This window comes from Typopeltis vanoorti, chromosome 5 (assembly GCF_054136105.1).
Source record: "Typopeltis vanoorti isolate ZY-2024b chromosome 5, IOZ_Tvanoo_1.0, whole genome shotgun sequence".
Classification (NCBI taxonomy): domain Eukaryota; kingdom Metazoa; phylum Arthropoda; class Arachnida; order Uropygi; family Thelyphonidae; genus Typopeltis; species Typopeltis vanoorti.
This window is the reverse complement of record NC_143553.1, coordinates 95,489,210-95,504,140: the sequence shown is the minus strand read 5'-3', so window position 1 is coordinate 95,504,140 and position 14,931 is coordinate 95,489,210. Positions and strand designations below refer to the sequence as shown.

At 36.8% G+C, this 14,931-nt stretch overlaps 1 protein-coding gene across 1 annotated transcript in view; it reads left to right on the top strand.

Moving 5' to 3' along the window:
* The window catches only part of Oscillin (glucosamine-6-phosphate isomerase Oscillin), a 120,002-nt gene that overhangs the window by 29,682 nt on the left and 75,389 nt on the right, over window positions 1–14,931 (top strand). Inside the window, exon 2 of the mRNA XM_090392624.1 lies at window positions 5,209–5,351. Coding sequence (XP_090248750.1) covers window positions 5,228–5,351 — 124 coding nt within the window. The 5' untranslated portion in view covers window positions 5,209–5,227. The remainder of the gene's footprint in view (window positions 1–5,208; window positions 5,352–14,931) is intronic.

Below are 14,931 nucleotides of genomic sequence, written 5' to 3'. Positions count from 1 at the left end.
AAATGCTGAATAGCAGTAAAACTCGTTCTCTACTGAGGCGGTCTCTACAGAGAATCCTTAAAGAGCTAGGCACCTTTTTGTATGTCATTCAGGTAGGTCAGTGTTTAATAGCAACAGATTACACTGCATGGTGGAAATACTGTGCATGCATGCTTGCCAATGTCTATGAAGATCTGTCCTTTCTCCATAATATCTGGTTTTCAGACTAAGATCATTTCCATCTACGCAGTCATGCAAAAAAGACAAACCAGCAGTAAAACTCGTTCTCTACTGAGGCGGTCTCTACAGAGAATCCTTAAAGAGCTGGGTACCTTTTTGTATGTCATTCAGGTAGGTCAGTGTTTAATAGCAACAGATTACACTGCATGGTGGAAATACTGTGCATGCATGCATGCTGGCCAATGTCTATGAAGATCTGTCCTTTCTCCATAATATCTGGTTTTCAGACTAAGATCATTTCCATCTACGCAGTCATGCAAAAAAGACAAACCTACAGGTTTCGTGGTTTCTCAAGATGTGAATTTGTCCAAGAGAAACCTCTTCAAAGTGAAAAGGTGACCATATGTGTGCAGTTTCTGGCCATGGCATAATTGGGTCCTACTTCATTGAAAAGGATGGTGTAACCATGACGTTGAATAGCAAATGCTACATTGAGAGAATGTGTTGATTCTGTTCACCCAGGATTTGCATAGAATGTGTCATGTAAAAACATTCTATTTTGTGCACAGGTATTCCAACAGGACAGAACAACTTGTCACACATGCGGGTCTAGAGCCTATTTATCAGAATACTTCCCTGGGAGGCTCATTTCGAGGTTCACAGAATTCCCGTACCCTTCCCATTCTCCTGATCTCACGTAACATGATGTCTTCATTTGGGGTATTCTAACATGACCTGTCCTCAAACCTCGATGAACTAAGAAGTAAAATTACATAATATGTTTAACATATGTCCCAACCCTTGTTCTTCAGCAAGATAACAGAGAACCTTCATGTGCACTATGAAACCTGTCTTGAAAACAAGGTGCACATTTCGAGCACATAATCTATCTTCGTTAATGCTTTATTCAACAAGATTCCACCATTAGTTGTGGATGTACATACCATCAGGTGTAAACACGTTTACTCTATAACATATATCGTTGTAGTTATTCAGTACTGTTTTTTTTTTTCCCACCACACTGTATAAGCAAACTAAGTTTATATATGAAGTATCTTCATGACTGGGTTACTTATATATAAAAGCTAATCACCTAAGATTAGTTGCCTGGGTATCCCATTATGCAAAACATACATCCTTTCAGAGATGCTAGACTGATTTTGACCTTTATTGAGGTCTTATTAATGGAAGCCAGACCCAGAAGAGATACCAAGATTGAATTAGTGCAAAAGTAATTGCCTATACAAGTAAGAAAAAGGTGTTTCATCTTCTTATTAAAATTCTCTGTAGTAGAGATAGATGTAGAAAGTTCTTTTGTCTTTGTTACAGATTAAATTTGCCAAGAACTTATACTATTGTTTAATCCTTTACCCAAGTGTAAGCAAACAAAGTTTGTGCATATAGTAATGACATTATATGGAGAGGCTGATGACTTCACATCAGTTGCCTTAGTATCCCATTATGGGAAGGGCCAAAAGGTGGGGAGGGACTTTCTACATCTATCTCTAATTCAGAGAATTTTAATAATAAGGCAATACACCTTTTTCTTACTTGTATATGGAAAATTACTTCTGCATTACTTCAACCTTTTGTATCACTTCTGGTTTGGCTCCCACTGATGAGACCTCAATAAAAGTCAAAACCAGTCTGAGTAGTAACCTTTTCCATGATGCTTAGCATTATATGCATCCAAAAAAATGTGTGTGTGCTTATGTGCATCATTATGGGATACTTTGGCAATTTATTTGAGATCGTCAGCCTCTATATACAAGTAGCCTAGTTATGAAGGTACTTCGTGTACAAACTTTGTTTGCTTACACTTGGATAAAGGATTAAACAAGAATATAATTTTTTGGCAAATTTGATTGATAACCAGTTGAAAAAACTTGCACATTAGTAATCTGTCTAACTGGAGTTTTAGCTAGACAGATTACTAATATATACCGTAGAATATGTATTAATATTGGATACTGTCTTGGAAAGCTCTGCTCCAAATTATATCTACCTTTCATAATTTTTTTTTTTGTACTATAAAAATAAAATAAAAGCACTTCTATTTCTTTGTATAATACATAGTGCTTTTAAATTTACTTTGCATTTACCAAAAATCAATATGAACTGAGTAAACAGCATCAGTTTTTATTTGTTCATTATGTTAGTTAGTACTATTGAAAAAAAAATATTTTTTTAGAGATTATAAGGATATTATTAACTCTTTCCTTCATGGTTACACGGTGATCAGAATTCATCATAAAAATTATGGGAACTGCTTTATTATTATTACCCCAAGACCTCATGGAGTCAAAGGCTCATCTGGGAGGTCCTTTTATCACACACAGCTCATCATACCGTGCCTTGAACACATTCAAACTCCTTGCAGACACCACACTCTCAGGCAAGGCATTCCAATCATTTACAACTCTGCATGAAAAAAACCTCCCCCCCCCCTCACTTCCCTACTCATACCCTCTTTATACAATTTCCAGGGATGACCTCTGGTTCTCCCTCGATCTCCCACTATTTTCTGTAGAACTTCTCCAGCATTGAACCTATAACAACCCCTTACCAACTTGTAGGTCTCTATTATATCTCCCCTCTTCCTCCTGTCCACTAGACTCTGCAAATTGCATCTTCTCAATCTTTCCTCATACTGAACATTCCAGAGGTCAGAAACTACCTTAGTCAATCACCTTTGGACCCTTTCCAACATCTCTTCATCCTTCTGAAAACCAGGTGACCAAATCTGGGCACAATAGTCCATGTGTGGCCTAATCAAAGCCTTATACAACGGAACAAGAATCTCCCTACTTCTACACGTCAGTGTCCTCTGCATCAATCCCAGAAGTCTTTGTGTTGTCTTCACAATTTTGGCAATGTGTCCCCTAAATTTTAGATCCTTATCCACTATCACCCCCAGATCTCTTATTTCCTCTACTTCCAACAATATATTCTCACCAAGCATAAATTCTGCATCCCATCTTTGTTTTCCAAATTTTAAAACCTTACATTTTGCAACATTGAACTCACATCCCCATTTGCTTGCCCAATCACTCAATTTATTCAAGTCTTCTTACAAGGCCACAACATCTTCACTACTCTTTATGGTTCGTCCCAACTTTGCATCATCTGCAAACAACTGAATTTCTCCATCCAAATATTCACCTATATTGTTAATATACAAGTTAAACAGTAATGGACCCAAAACAGACCCCTGAGGCACTCCACTAGTGACTTTCCTTTTCCTGGATATTGCTCCCCCATACACAACTTGTTGATACCTATCAGATAGCCAGTCTCCAATCCAATGCACAAATCTACTATCCAACCCCATTAGAGTAAAACTTCAGTTTAGAGTAACTTCAGTTTAATAATAACTTCAATTTAATATGAACCAAAATAATCACTCCATGTTTTGACCTTCACATTAAGGTTATCATCTGGAGTATACACATATATACAAAGAAACAAGCTGCACTACAGTCTATGTGGTATGCTAAAGTTACATTGATTTGGTCAACCGTTAAAACTATTGGCCTGACCTCTGGTGGAAAAAAAAAACACACCCTTACTACATCAAAGCTAAAGTCCTGTTATCTGTTGGTTACAAAAATAAATTAAGCTAGAGAGCAACATGTTCACGCAAAAGTTACTCATATGAGTATACATATTAATTAAAACAAAACAGTATGGATGGTGGCCAATGAAAGCTGAAATAAATGCTTAGAGTCCTGAAGTTAGGGTTTTAGTGGAAAACTTGAAAATATAAGCAGGCTGAATGTGTGCCATCCAAATTCTTGGGATTTTTATGCCACCATTATTGTTAAGATTAAGATGGTTAATCAAAATTTTGCAGACTTAAAATTTCCATTCATACCAAGTTTTTGTATGATGTAAAGAATATGCTTTTCCAATCAATTTGGTGTAAGGTATTAAAAGCGTGATCCGAGAGACCTGCTTCACCAATATAAGGTAAGTTACAAGTGTAATAGATACGATAAACTCCAGGGTGAGCCAATGGGGGAGAGGATCCTTAGAGGAGTTGAATATGTTTATTATAGATGGTTTAAAAGTGACATTAAGATTATAATGGTACAGAATTTATTAATTTTTTCTGATAACCCTTTAATGTATCGAATAGCTATGGTTTTACTGTAATCTGTGTTATATGTATTTTTTATGAAGAACTTTATTGATAGTATTGTTGCTGTCGCCTTTATTTATAAGTGTATTGCTAATAATTTGTAATTCTTGTTTAAGAGCTTGTTCATCATGGCCAATTGTTATAGCTCTGGTTTTGAGGATGTTAATGATTCCAAGTTTTTGCGAAGAGTGGTGATATGGGTCAGCATATATATATATATATAGGCCAGTATATATAAGCTTGTGGTAAACCGTGAAGGATAGACTTCCTGAGAGATAACCTGTGACCAGTGTATCTAGTAAAGAGAGCGAGTTCAGATTTTCAATTTCAGCAGTAAATTCTATGCGCTCATGTTGTTTGTTTAGGTGGCTGAGAAAGGTTTATCATTTGGCGGCCATGTGACCAGATAAAAAAAACATCATCAATGTATCTATGCCAAACTGTATGTTTTAAAGTGATTATTTTGGTTTATATTAAACTGAAGTTTACTCTAACATGGTAGTTGTTTTTGGATATTATTAACTCATTGATGTTATAGCTAGATAAGATAGAAACTTAGTTTTGAAATTTACCACAGAGCTTATGAGAATATAACCTCTGCATAGGAATTGCCTTGAATTGACACTACTTAAAACATTAACTCTGCCCAGGAGTCTGTATATTTACCCTTTTTAAGTGCATTTAGGTTTCACTGGCCTGATAGCTGTTTCAAAATATTTAGTTTTCATCAGAAACCAGGTAGTGAAACCTCAAAGCCCTAATAAAAGGCAAACTATAACATCAATGGATCATCATACCATTGAAATAAATTGAAATCATCATTATTGAAATAAAGAGCCTAAGAGGCTCTTTATTTCAATAATTCTCTCTCTCTCTATATATATATATATTCATTTTTATTTTACTAGGTAAAACAACATACTGAACATGAGATTGATTATACTTAATAATGCTGATGAAGTCAGTGCATGGGCTGCCAAATATATCAGAAAAAGAATACACCAGTTTAATCCTGGACCTGATAGATACTTCACTTTAGGACTTCCCACAGGTACTGAATAGAAAATTCATAATACAAGTAGCAGTTTAGTTGTGTTTTTTTTTTCTCCCCCCCCCCCCATGAAGATGTTGCTTCCTGTGTAGTTGCTGGATCAAGTTGTAAAGTTTCCTCCCTTGATGAGTCCTTTGACTCTTTTGAAGTGTCACATAATAATAAGATAACATATAAGAATGTTGTTTGTAGGATAATAAGAGTTTATTGTTAGTATCGCAAATGAACATAGCAGTATATTTGAGCTATGTTTTTAAATAGTGTATAGTGTGGCTTTTTATCATATAATTGCGTTTTTTTTTCTTTTCCATTCTGGACACAAGTGTCCTTCAGTAGTATTTTTTGTTGAAATTTGTTTATTTGTGTTTTTGTTGCTTGTTTGTTCCTACTACTTCTGCTTTCTGAAACTGGCATCCATAAAGAAGCACACTTTAGCAACACAGAAAGCTTTGGCATGAAGATAGTTCTTCCCTGTTTTTCCGAGCAGATACATTGAGAAAATTGCTTCATGTATATACCAAAAAATATGAAAGATTTATGAGCTGTTGGAGTGAATGAAAAGAATGTATGCCTCGATGTATGCAAAAAGTGTATTGATGGATTACAGCAGGGTTTCTCAAACTGTGTTCCGCGAACACAGTTTGAGAAACCCTGAAGGTGAATAGGTGTTCCGGGAGAAGTTCTGGAATTTGTCATTTTAGTTTTCTAAGCATTTTTCATGAATAAATATTTTATAGTAAAAATATTCTGAGGAGAATAATATTCGTGAATATGTTGAAAAGCTCAGACCCAGAACACCTAATAACATCTGTGTATTGTTAATTTTCACACATCGAAACCTTTCAACATTTGGGAAAGGGAATGCCACTGTTTATTACGGGTCATAAAAATTGCCTACAAGCCCATTACAACAATTGGTGTCATATCCTCTGTTCTCAAAACTGAAGGAAATGACATCTGTGTAGCAAATGTCAGTGACCAAGCAACATATTTTTAAACATGGAAATATTAATGAATTATTGTTAATTTTCACACATTGAAATCTTTCAACAATCGGGAAAGAGAATAATAAAAATTGCCTGCAAGCCGATTACAACAATGGGCGACATGTTCTCAAAACTGAACGAAATAACATCTGCATTGCAAACGTCAGTGACCAATCAGCAAGGAAGTATAAAGAAAATTTTTCCACTGAAATTGAAGATCAAGGTAGTCTGTATCCGGTTCTCAAATCTATTACTACTGAATGCTTTCTTCGCAAGTTCATATTGCAGTGTGTAAATGCTTGTTCTGAAACCGGAGGGCTGTGATTTTTTTTAAAAGTAATAGGAATACAGAGTTAAAATCTAATATGAATAAGAGACAAGGCACTTTGTTTAATTTTGGTATTAAGAAATCTCTTATTGAATTGGTTTGTGATGGAACAGATAGTGTTCCGTCACAAACCCCTTTGTAGGCTTGAGTCATCCACCTCAAGCCTACAAAGATCTCCAGGATGTACAAAAGGAGGGGAAAACTACCAGCACACAGGAGAAAAAGTCTGCATTCACTCGTAAGTACTTATAATAATATTATAAATATATTGTGATCAGAATGGGATATGTCAATGAAAATCAGCACAAATTAATTTAATGATGTTTGACTGAAGAAACTACGACATGCTACAAGATTTCATTAGTTCCATGATTGATAACTAATTTAAATGTAATTTATATTTCAACATGCCACACCTTTACATAAGTGTACTAATACTCTTTATGATTATGCCATAATTAATTATTAATACTTATGTTAATGTATGAACTTTAAAAAATTTTGGAAAGGTATTTACGAGTAAATTTGTTGGGACCGAGCCCCTTGGGAAAAAAAAAATCAGCTAACGCCTTTTTATTCTCACATGTAGGGAGTAGGTGAGGCAGCTTTTAAAAAAAGAATTCTTCTTACTCTTTTAACTAATTTTATAATTAATATCTGATTTATTTCAAACTGTTTAATTTTTGTTGCTGAACATTTTATCAAATCATTCTTATTACAATTGCTTTTACATTATTTGATATGGTTTAGTACAATTCATATTTACTTTTGCATGTTGCAGTCTTTTTTTACTATTTTGAATTATTCATTTACTTTTATATTATTTGACATTTCTTATTTATAATCATATTGTTTTTCATACTAAAGTTACCTTTACAACACAATTCTATTTGTTTTTATTATAGCTCTGACAAATATTGGAATTTGAATATTATTTAAAAAATACCCATGGATTCTTGTTTAAAGACAGGAACTTTAACACAAGGAGGAGCAAGTACTTCTGCTGATACATCTGCTCGTATGATTGGAGAAGATATGGAATTGCAAACTGTGGTTTCTTCAAAAGCTAATATTAAAGAACAAGAGTCATCTAAGAACAGACCAAAACGGAAGTACCATGAAAGTTATTTAAATTATGGATTTTTGTGCATTGGCAATACACATGCTCCTGATGCAATGTGTGTTTTATGTAATAAAATACTAGTAAACAGTTCTTTGGCTCCAGCTAAACTTCGTAGGCACTTCAAAATGAAACGCACTGATTACAAAGGAAAAGATATACATTTTTTTAAGAGACAACGTGACTCGCTAGAAAAATCACACAAAGAAACCAAACTTTTCGAAAATAGAATAAACTAGTGGTGCCACCTGTTGTATCTTTTTGTTGTCGAAAGCGGCAACCTTCGTTAGTGTTGTGTCAACTGTTTATGACATTTGTTTCATTAGAAGCTGAGTTATAGTGCCAAGAGTGACAGTGTGTTTTGACGAACTGTCAGAAAATGAGTTTCAAACAGAGAGCTGCAATTGACTTTTGTGTTAAACTTGGTAAAAGTTTTACCGAAATGCATCAAATGCTTCAAAAAGCATACAATGATGAATGCTTATCCCATACTCAAGTTTACGGTTTAAGCGATTTCAAAGTGGTCGTGAGATGCTTGAGGACGACAAAAAGCCAGGCCGTCCAAAAACTGGACTGAGCAAAGTAAACATCCAAAAAGTGTGTGATTTCATCAAAGAAAACCCAAAACCGGCTGTGAGATTGATTGAAGATGAATTGGGGATTCCAAAATCCAACTGTGCACAACATTTTGACCAAGAGTTTCGGCCTTCGTAAATTGAATTCGCGATTTGTTCTCCACAAGTTGACCGACGACCAAAATATGTATCGAATTGAACACTGCAAGGACCTCACTGCTTGTAAGTACTCAAACTTCCTTGAAATGATTGTTACTGGTGACGAAATGTGGTGTTTTGAGCATGAATCTGAAACAAAGTACCAGAGTGCTGCATGGAGACCACCAGAAGGGACATCTGAAAAAAAGTCGCTTGGAGAAGTCAAAAGTAAAGACAATGCTGATTTGTTTCTACGATTCCAAGGGCACTATCCACAAAGAATTCATTCCACCTGGCCAAATGGTTGATGAGTTTTATCTCGAAGTTTTGAAGCAATTGATAGCAATAATTCGTCGTGTATGGCATGAATATAGTGATGCAGGCAGCTGGTCAGTTTTGCACGATAATTCACCATCTAATCATTCGAACATTGTGAGAAGACAGTTTTTGAGCAAAAACTAAGTTTGTGTGTTGGATCACTTGCCATATTCACCTGATTTAACACTTTGTGACTTCTTTCTCTTCCCTCAACTTCATTTGACGATGAAAGGAAAGCGATACGACACCATTGAAAATGATTAAGCTACAGTAACCACGACCCTCAACTGTATCCAAAAAACCGATATAAAAAACTCATTTAAGAAATTATTTGATCGTGCCAAACGCTGTGTCGAAGCTGATGAAGAGTATATTGATTGAAATAAATAATTTAAATAATTATAATTGGCCTGTGTTTTATTTTCTATCAAAAGTTCAGTTTCTTTTTGAACAGAGGGTGTAATAAGGGAGAATCATATACAATGATATTCTTGAACTATGCACAAATGTAAGTGGAACTATAAGGTGGGTGATTATGAGGAGCTCTGTAGTCAACTAGCATCAATACATTGAGTTGATGAATTATGTAGAAAATATGTTGATAGTGCATGGGAAATGATAAGGCAGTATCTAACACAAGCAATACATAACTGCATACCAAGAGAAAAAGCAATTAAATAGAGTTGTAGTGAGATGGATGAACAGTGAAATCAAGCAAGCAGTGTTGCAAAAGAAGTTATGGAGGAAGTACAAGACAGTTGCAAGGAACATATGCACGAAGAATATAAAGTTCAGGCTAAAAAAGTGACAAGCATGGTTAAAAAAGAAAAAGTAGAATATGAGAGGAGATTGGCCAGTCAGGTCAAAGTAATCCAAGGAAATTTTTCTGCTATATGTGGCAAGCAAGAAGAAAAATAATTATGGCAGGTTGATACTGGTGGATAATTATGGTAGCAGAATAACCATATCAAATGACACAGTAAAATTATTTCAAGAACACTTCATCAGTGTATATTATAGTGATGAATGATTCTGTGCAACACTTAAAAGGGAGGCAAGAATCAGGAGAATTAAAGGTGAAAGAATCAGAGGTATATCAGATGTTGCTTGGGTTAGATGTTAATAAGGCTGTGGGAATGGATGCCAAAGAATGTGCAAAAGAGTTAGCTATCTCCTGGTTATTTAATGAAAGTCTTGCAGTGGGGAAGGTTTCTAAGGAGTGGAAAGAAGGCAAAATTGGATTGATGGGTATAAAATTGTTTACATCACAATGAAAACTTGGCATCTTTAGCAAACATTTGAGGATCTCCAGTCAATCCACATGAAATATCATTAAGAAATAAGTTAAACAATAAGGGCCCAAGACCAGAATCCTGAGGCATGCCACTGGATACTGTTGTGCTCATATTTGGTTGCTTAGTTTTCATTGTGATGTAGAAACTTAGCAATCTGCATATGTTTTATAATAAGGTGACAAATGTGTTGGATAAGGGAGAATCATACACAGTGATATTCTCAGACGATGCAAAAGCATTTGTTAGATTACCACAGGATAAATTGATGTACAAGCTGCAGAGAATAGGAATAGATAATATATTGGTTAGATGGATTGGAGATTGGCTCTCTGAACAATTCCAGCAAGTTGTGTATAATGTAGCAATGTCTCAGAAAAGGAAGGTATCCAGCAGCATGCCTCAGGATTCTGGACGTGATATTCTCGGACGATGCAAAAGCATTTGTTAGATTACCACAGGATAAGTTGATGTACAAGTTGCAGAGAATAGGATTTTTTTTTTTTATTGTGAACATAATCTTTTCTTCTTATTATTATTATTATTATTGCGGGCAACTCAAGGGAGCCCTTAGACTCATTGAGGGAGGCCCCAAATCATATTCATCACAACTATTCGACATTCATACAGTATCTATCATACCTCGCCTTAAACTCATTCACTGTCACAGCATCCACCAGAAACTCTGGCAGCCCATTCCATTCATTCACCACTCTAAAAGTAAAGAACCCAGCTCTAACACCCTTACTAACCACACTTTTGCCCAGTTTCCATGAATGTCCCCTAGTCCTCCCACAACCAGCCCTGTTCTCAAAAATATCTTCTGAATTAATTTTATAGAAACCCTTTAGTAATTTGAATGTCTCAATCATATCTCCCCTCCTCTGCCTATCAACCAATTTTTGCAACCCACAAATCCTCAACCTGTTCTCATAAGGTTCATTCCACAGACCTGCTATCATCTTGGTCACTCGCTTTTGGATCCTCCCCACCTCCTCCCCATCAAGAAGAAACCTGGGCCAAATCTGGGCGCAATAGTCGAGATGGGGTCTTATCAAGGCTCGATACAGAGGAACAATAACCTGCTTGTCTCTGCTTGTCAACATATTCTTCAGCAACCAAGTGATTTGATGAGCTGATTTGGCCACTTTTGCAATGTGCCCCCCTAAACTTCAACTCCTTATCCACCAACACTCTTAAATCTCATGCCTCATCAATTTCCTGGAGTACAGTTCCACCAATGTAGTAAACTGCTGCTAATCTTTTCACCCCAAAATGCATAGCCTTACATTTTGCCACATTAAATTGACATCCATTTTCCTTAGCCCAGACCTCCAATCTATCCAAATCATCTTCCAAAAATTTTGACATCATCTGCATTCAATATTGCCCTACCCAACTTTGCATCATCCACAAACAAATAAACTGTTCCTCTCAGATCCTTTCCTATATCATTAATGAACAAATTAAACAGCAGTGGTCCAAGAACAGATCCTTGGGCACACCATTAGTCACAGGCCGTCTTGTGGACTCTACTCCTGAATAAAAGATTATATACAGGATTAACCGGTTTTGGATTCTCTGTAGTCAGGCAGAGAGTTTACATACTCTTGTTGAAGTATGTTATATTGAAGTCACTTATAAGGCAAATTATTATTATTATTTTTTTTTAAGATTAAAGCCATTAAGTGTTATTTTGACGTGATGCTGTATAAGAACATAAATGTGGAAGAACATAAGAGTTACTATAGCACAATATTATCTATTTACATGAGAGTGCCAGCTGATTAATTTTTGCACTGTTAAGCACAACAATCCTTCCTCTCCCTTTCTTAGGACGAAGGGGGGAATGATGTCACTTCTATGCTGGAAAGTGGACTATGGTGCAGTCACCCTGCTCAGCCAGGAGTTGATTCCATGGATTCCAGTCTTGGTGGAAAAGATCTAAGGTGTTGTTTTGCCTATGGTGGTTATGCTCATGTCGGATCTGACTTCTCACCTTTTGTTTGAAGGCTGCAACGAGTTGGTCAGTTGCGTCTCTCTGTGAAGTTGCTGTGCTGTCTGGTCTTGTATGTCTGAGGTAGAAGTTGTCTATTACTGCTTTCACGGTGATGAAGAGGTAATTGCAGAATGAATGGTTATATGACTCCGCATGGACGAGATTGAAATACTCCTCTTTTGTATGAATAGTACCACAGGTGAGAGCTGCCGTTTCCCAAGACAAACTGATTAATTTAGTGTTGACTGGGCATTCCGAGTAGATATGTCGGACTGTTCCTAATTGGTAGCAGAACAGACAGTTATCTGAGATGTTTGAGTTAAATTTTCGTAATATAGTAGGAGTGGGTAATACATTGTGCCACATTCTCCACTAAATATCTGCGTCAGGTTTGATGGCTTTTGTGCGATATGGTAGGTCCCATTGAAATAGTGTTTGATCAGATGATGCAGGATTTTCCAGTAAAGTGCTTTGGTTCAACTGTTATGTTAGAGTGCTGTAGATTTTGTTGGTGTTGCTGGGTGTAAGTTTCTCCCATGAGTTATTGGTTTTTATCAGAAAGATAGGCACTGGATCTTCTGAGTTGGGAGGGCTAAGCCCCTCTTCTGTTATGCTATCAGGCATAGCGGCTTGAAAAGTGGCCTTTACAGTGTGTATCTGCTCAGACTGATTCCTATATTCCAGGTTTTCGAGTGATTTTGGAAAGCGCCAGGTGAGGCTTGGAGAAAGAATGTCACCCAAGATCCTCATGCTTTGCCAGCTCCATGGAGGAAAGAAAATCTCTTTCTGAGTGATCGGGCTTCTTACCATCGTGTTGTGAAGATGGATTCCATGAGGATTTCAGGTAGGGATGCTGTCTTCACCGTGTGCTAGAGGTTTAGCTTCTTCCATTGTCGAAGGGCATCTTTGTAGGTTTGTTAAATTTACTGGCACTTGAGCTGTTCTCATTCTTAAGATTGTGGAGAGAGAGAGACCTCTAGTGGCAGAAGTGAAAATATATTCAGTGGTGCATTTGTGTGATATTTCCTGTTGTAGGGTATTAAGGAGAAATCGAGCGCAGAACATTGTTATCCTGTTGTCAATGGAGGTCAAATTTTGTCCTCCATCTTTGAGAGAAGTAGCTTGGAGTAGGAAAGCCAGTTTGTTTTGTTCCATATGAATCGATAGATGGTTGACTTTATTTGTTTGATGAATTGCACTGGTGGCGTGAGAATCTTTAGTGTATGCCAAAGGACATGGTGGCTATTTGGTTAATGATTATTGTTCTCCCTCTTGTGGAGGTAGAGGCTCGTATTGCTGCCCACTTTCCTAGTACTTGCTTGAAACGTTTGTTTAGTGTTTCCCAGTTCTTATCCACATGAGAGGGCGTTTTTCCTAGGTAAATCCCCAGGTATTTGTTTCCCTCTGCGGACCAGGTACTAGATATTCGGGAATCCGTTCGGTTTGTCCATTTGCCACACCACAGTCCTATGGTTTTATGTGTGTTTAGTTTGACTCCTGAGGCTGCCTGATATTGTTGGTATGCCATTTGTATGTTATGGAAGTCCTCTTCTTTGCAGGCTATGATTGTAACATCATCAACATATGCTGTCAGGGTTATGGTTTGGTAGGGAAGTTTAGGGCGAGATGCCCTAAGTAGCATGCTGAGTCTACACAAAAAGGGGTTCAATGGCAATTGTGTAAAGAGGACCGGAAAGTGGACAGCCTTGTTTAATACCTCTGCTGTATGGTACAGTTATGGTGAGCCTGTTGTTTATTTTCATGCAAAACTGTGCCTTGGCATACAACATCTTAATAGAATGAATGATGCCAAAGCCAAATGCTTTCAAGCAACTGAAGAGATATAGGTGTTCAATGCGGTCGAAAGCTTTTTCTTGGTCTAGTGTTACAAGACCCATTGTTTCACTGTTGTTGTTCACTATGCTTATGAGATCCCTTATGAGGTGTAAGTTTTCGTGGATAGATCTTCCAGGGATGGAATAGCTCTGATGCCTATTTATTATTTCGCTCAGAGCGGGTTTAAGTTTGTTGGCAATGGCTTTTGATATAATTTTACAGTCGGTGTTTGTGATAGAGATGAGTCTCCAATTTCCTAATTTCGTCGCGTCTCCTTTCTTTGGAATGAGTTTAATAACTGATGTTGTCATATTGAGTGGGAAGCCATCAGTATTCGCGTCGACAAATACTCTGTCAAAAAACAAAAGACTCTCACTAACAACAAGGTGTAACACAGAACTCCCCATCACGTTACACGATCTGACAACTGCCTGTACCTCCTTACCTAAAGATTAATCTCCTGGCATAGACAGGCTCACCACTGAATTTTACCAGTCCTTCTGGGAACAGCTTGGACCTATCCTCTACAGAGAATAGGAATAGATAATATATTGGTTAGATTGATTGGAAATTGGCTCTCTGAACAATTCCAGTAAGTTGTATGTGATGTAGCAATGTCTCAGAAAACGAAGGTATCCAGTGACATGCCTTAGGATTCTGGTCTTGGGCCCTTATTATTTAACTTATTTCTTCATGATATTTCATGTGAATTGACTGGAGATCTTCAAATGTTTTGCTAAAGATGCAAAGTTAGGTAGAATTATCAGGAGTAGTGCTGTAGAAAATAGGTTAATTCTCTACAGGATGATTTGAATAGACTTTTAGACTATGGTAGACTGAAGATCCAAGGGCACGTCACAAATGTTGCAAAGACTGCACATCATATTGCTGCTTTGACATAAAGTACATTGACATGTCTAAAGATAAGGTGGTGCTGCCTCTATATAAGGCATTGGTCAGATCACATGTGGACTGTTGTGCTCATATT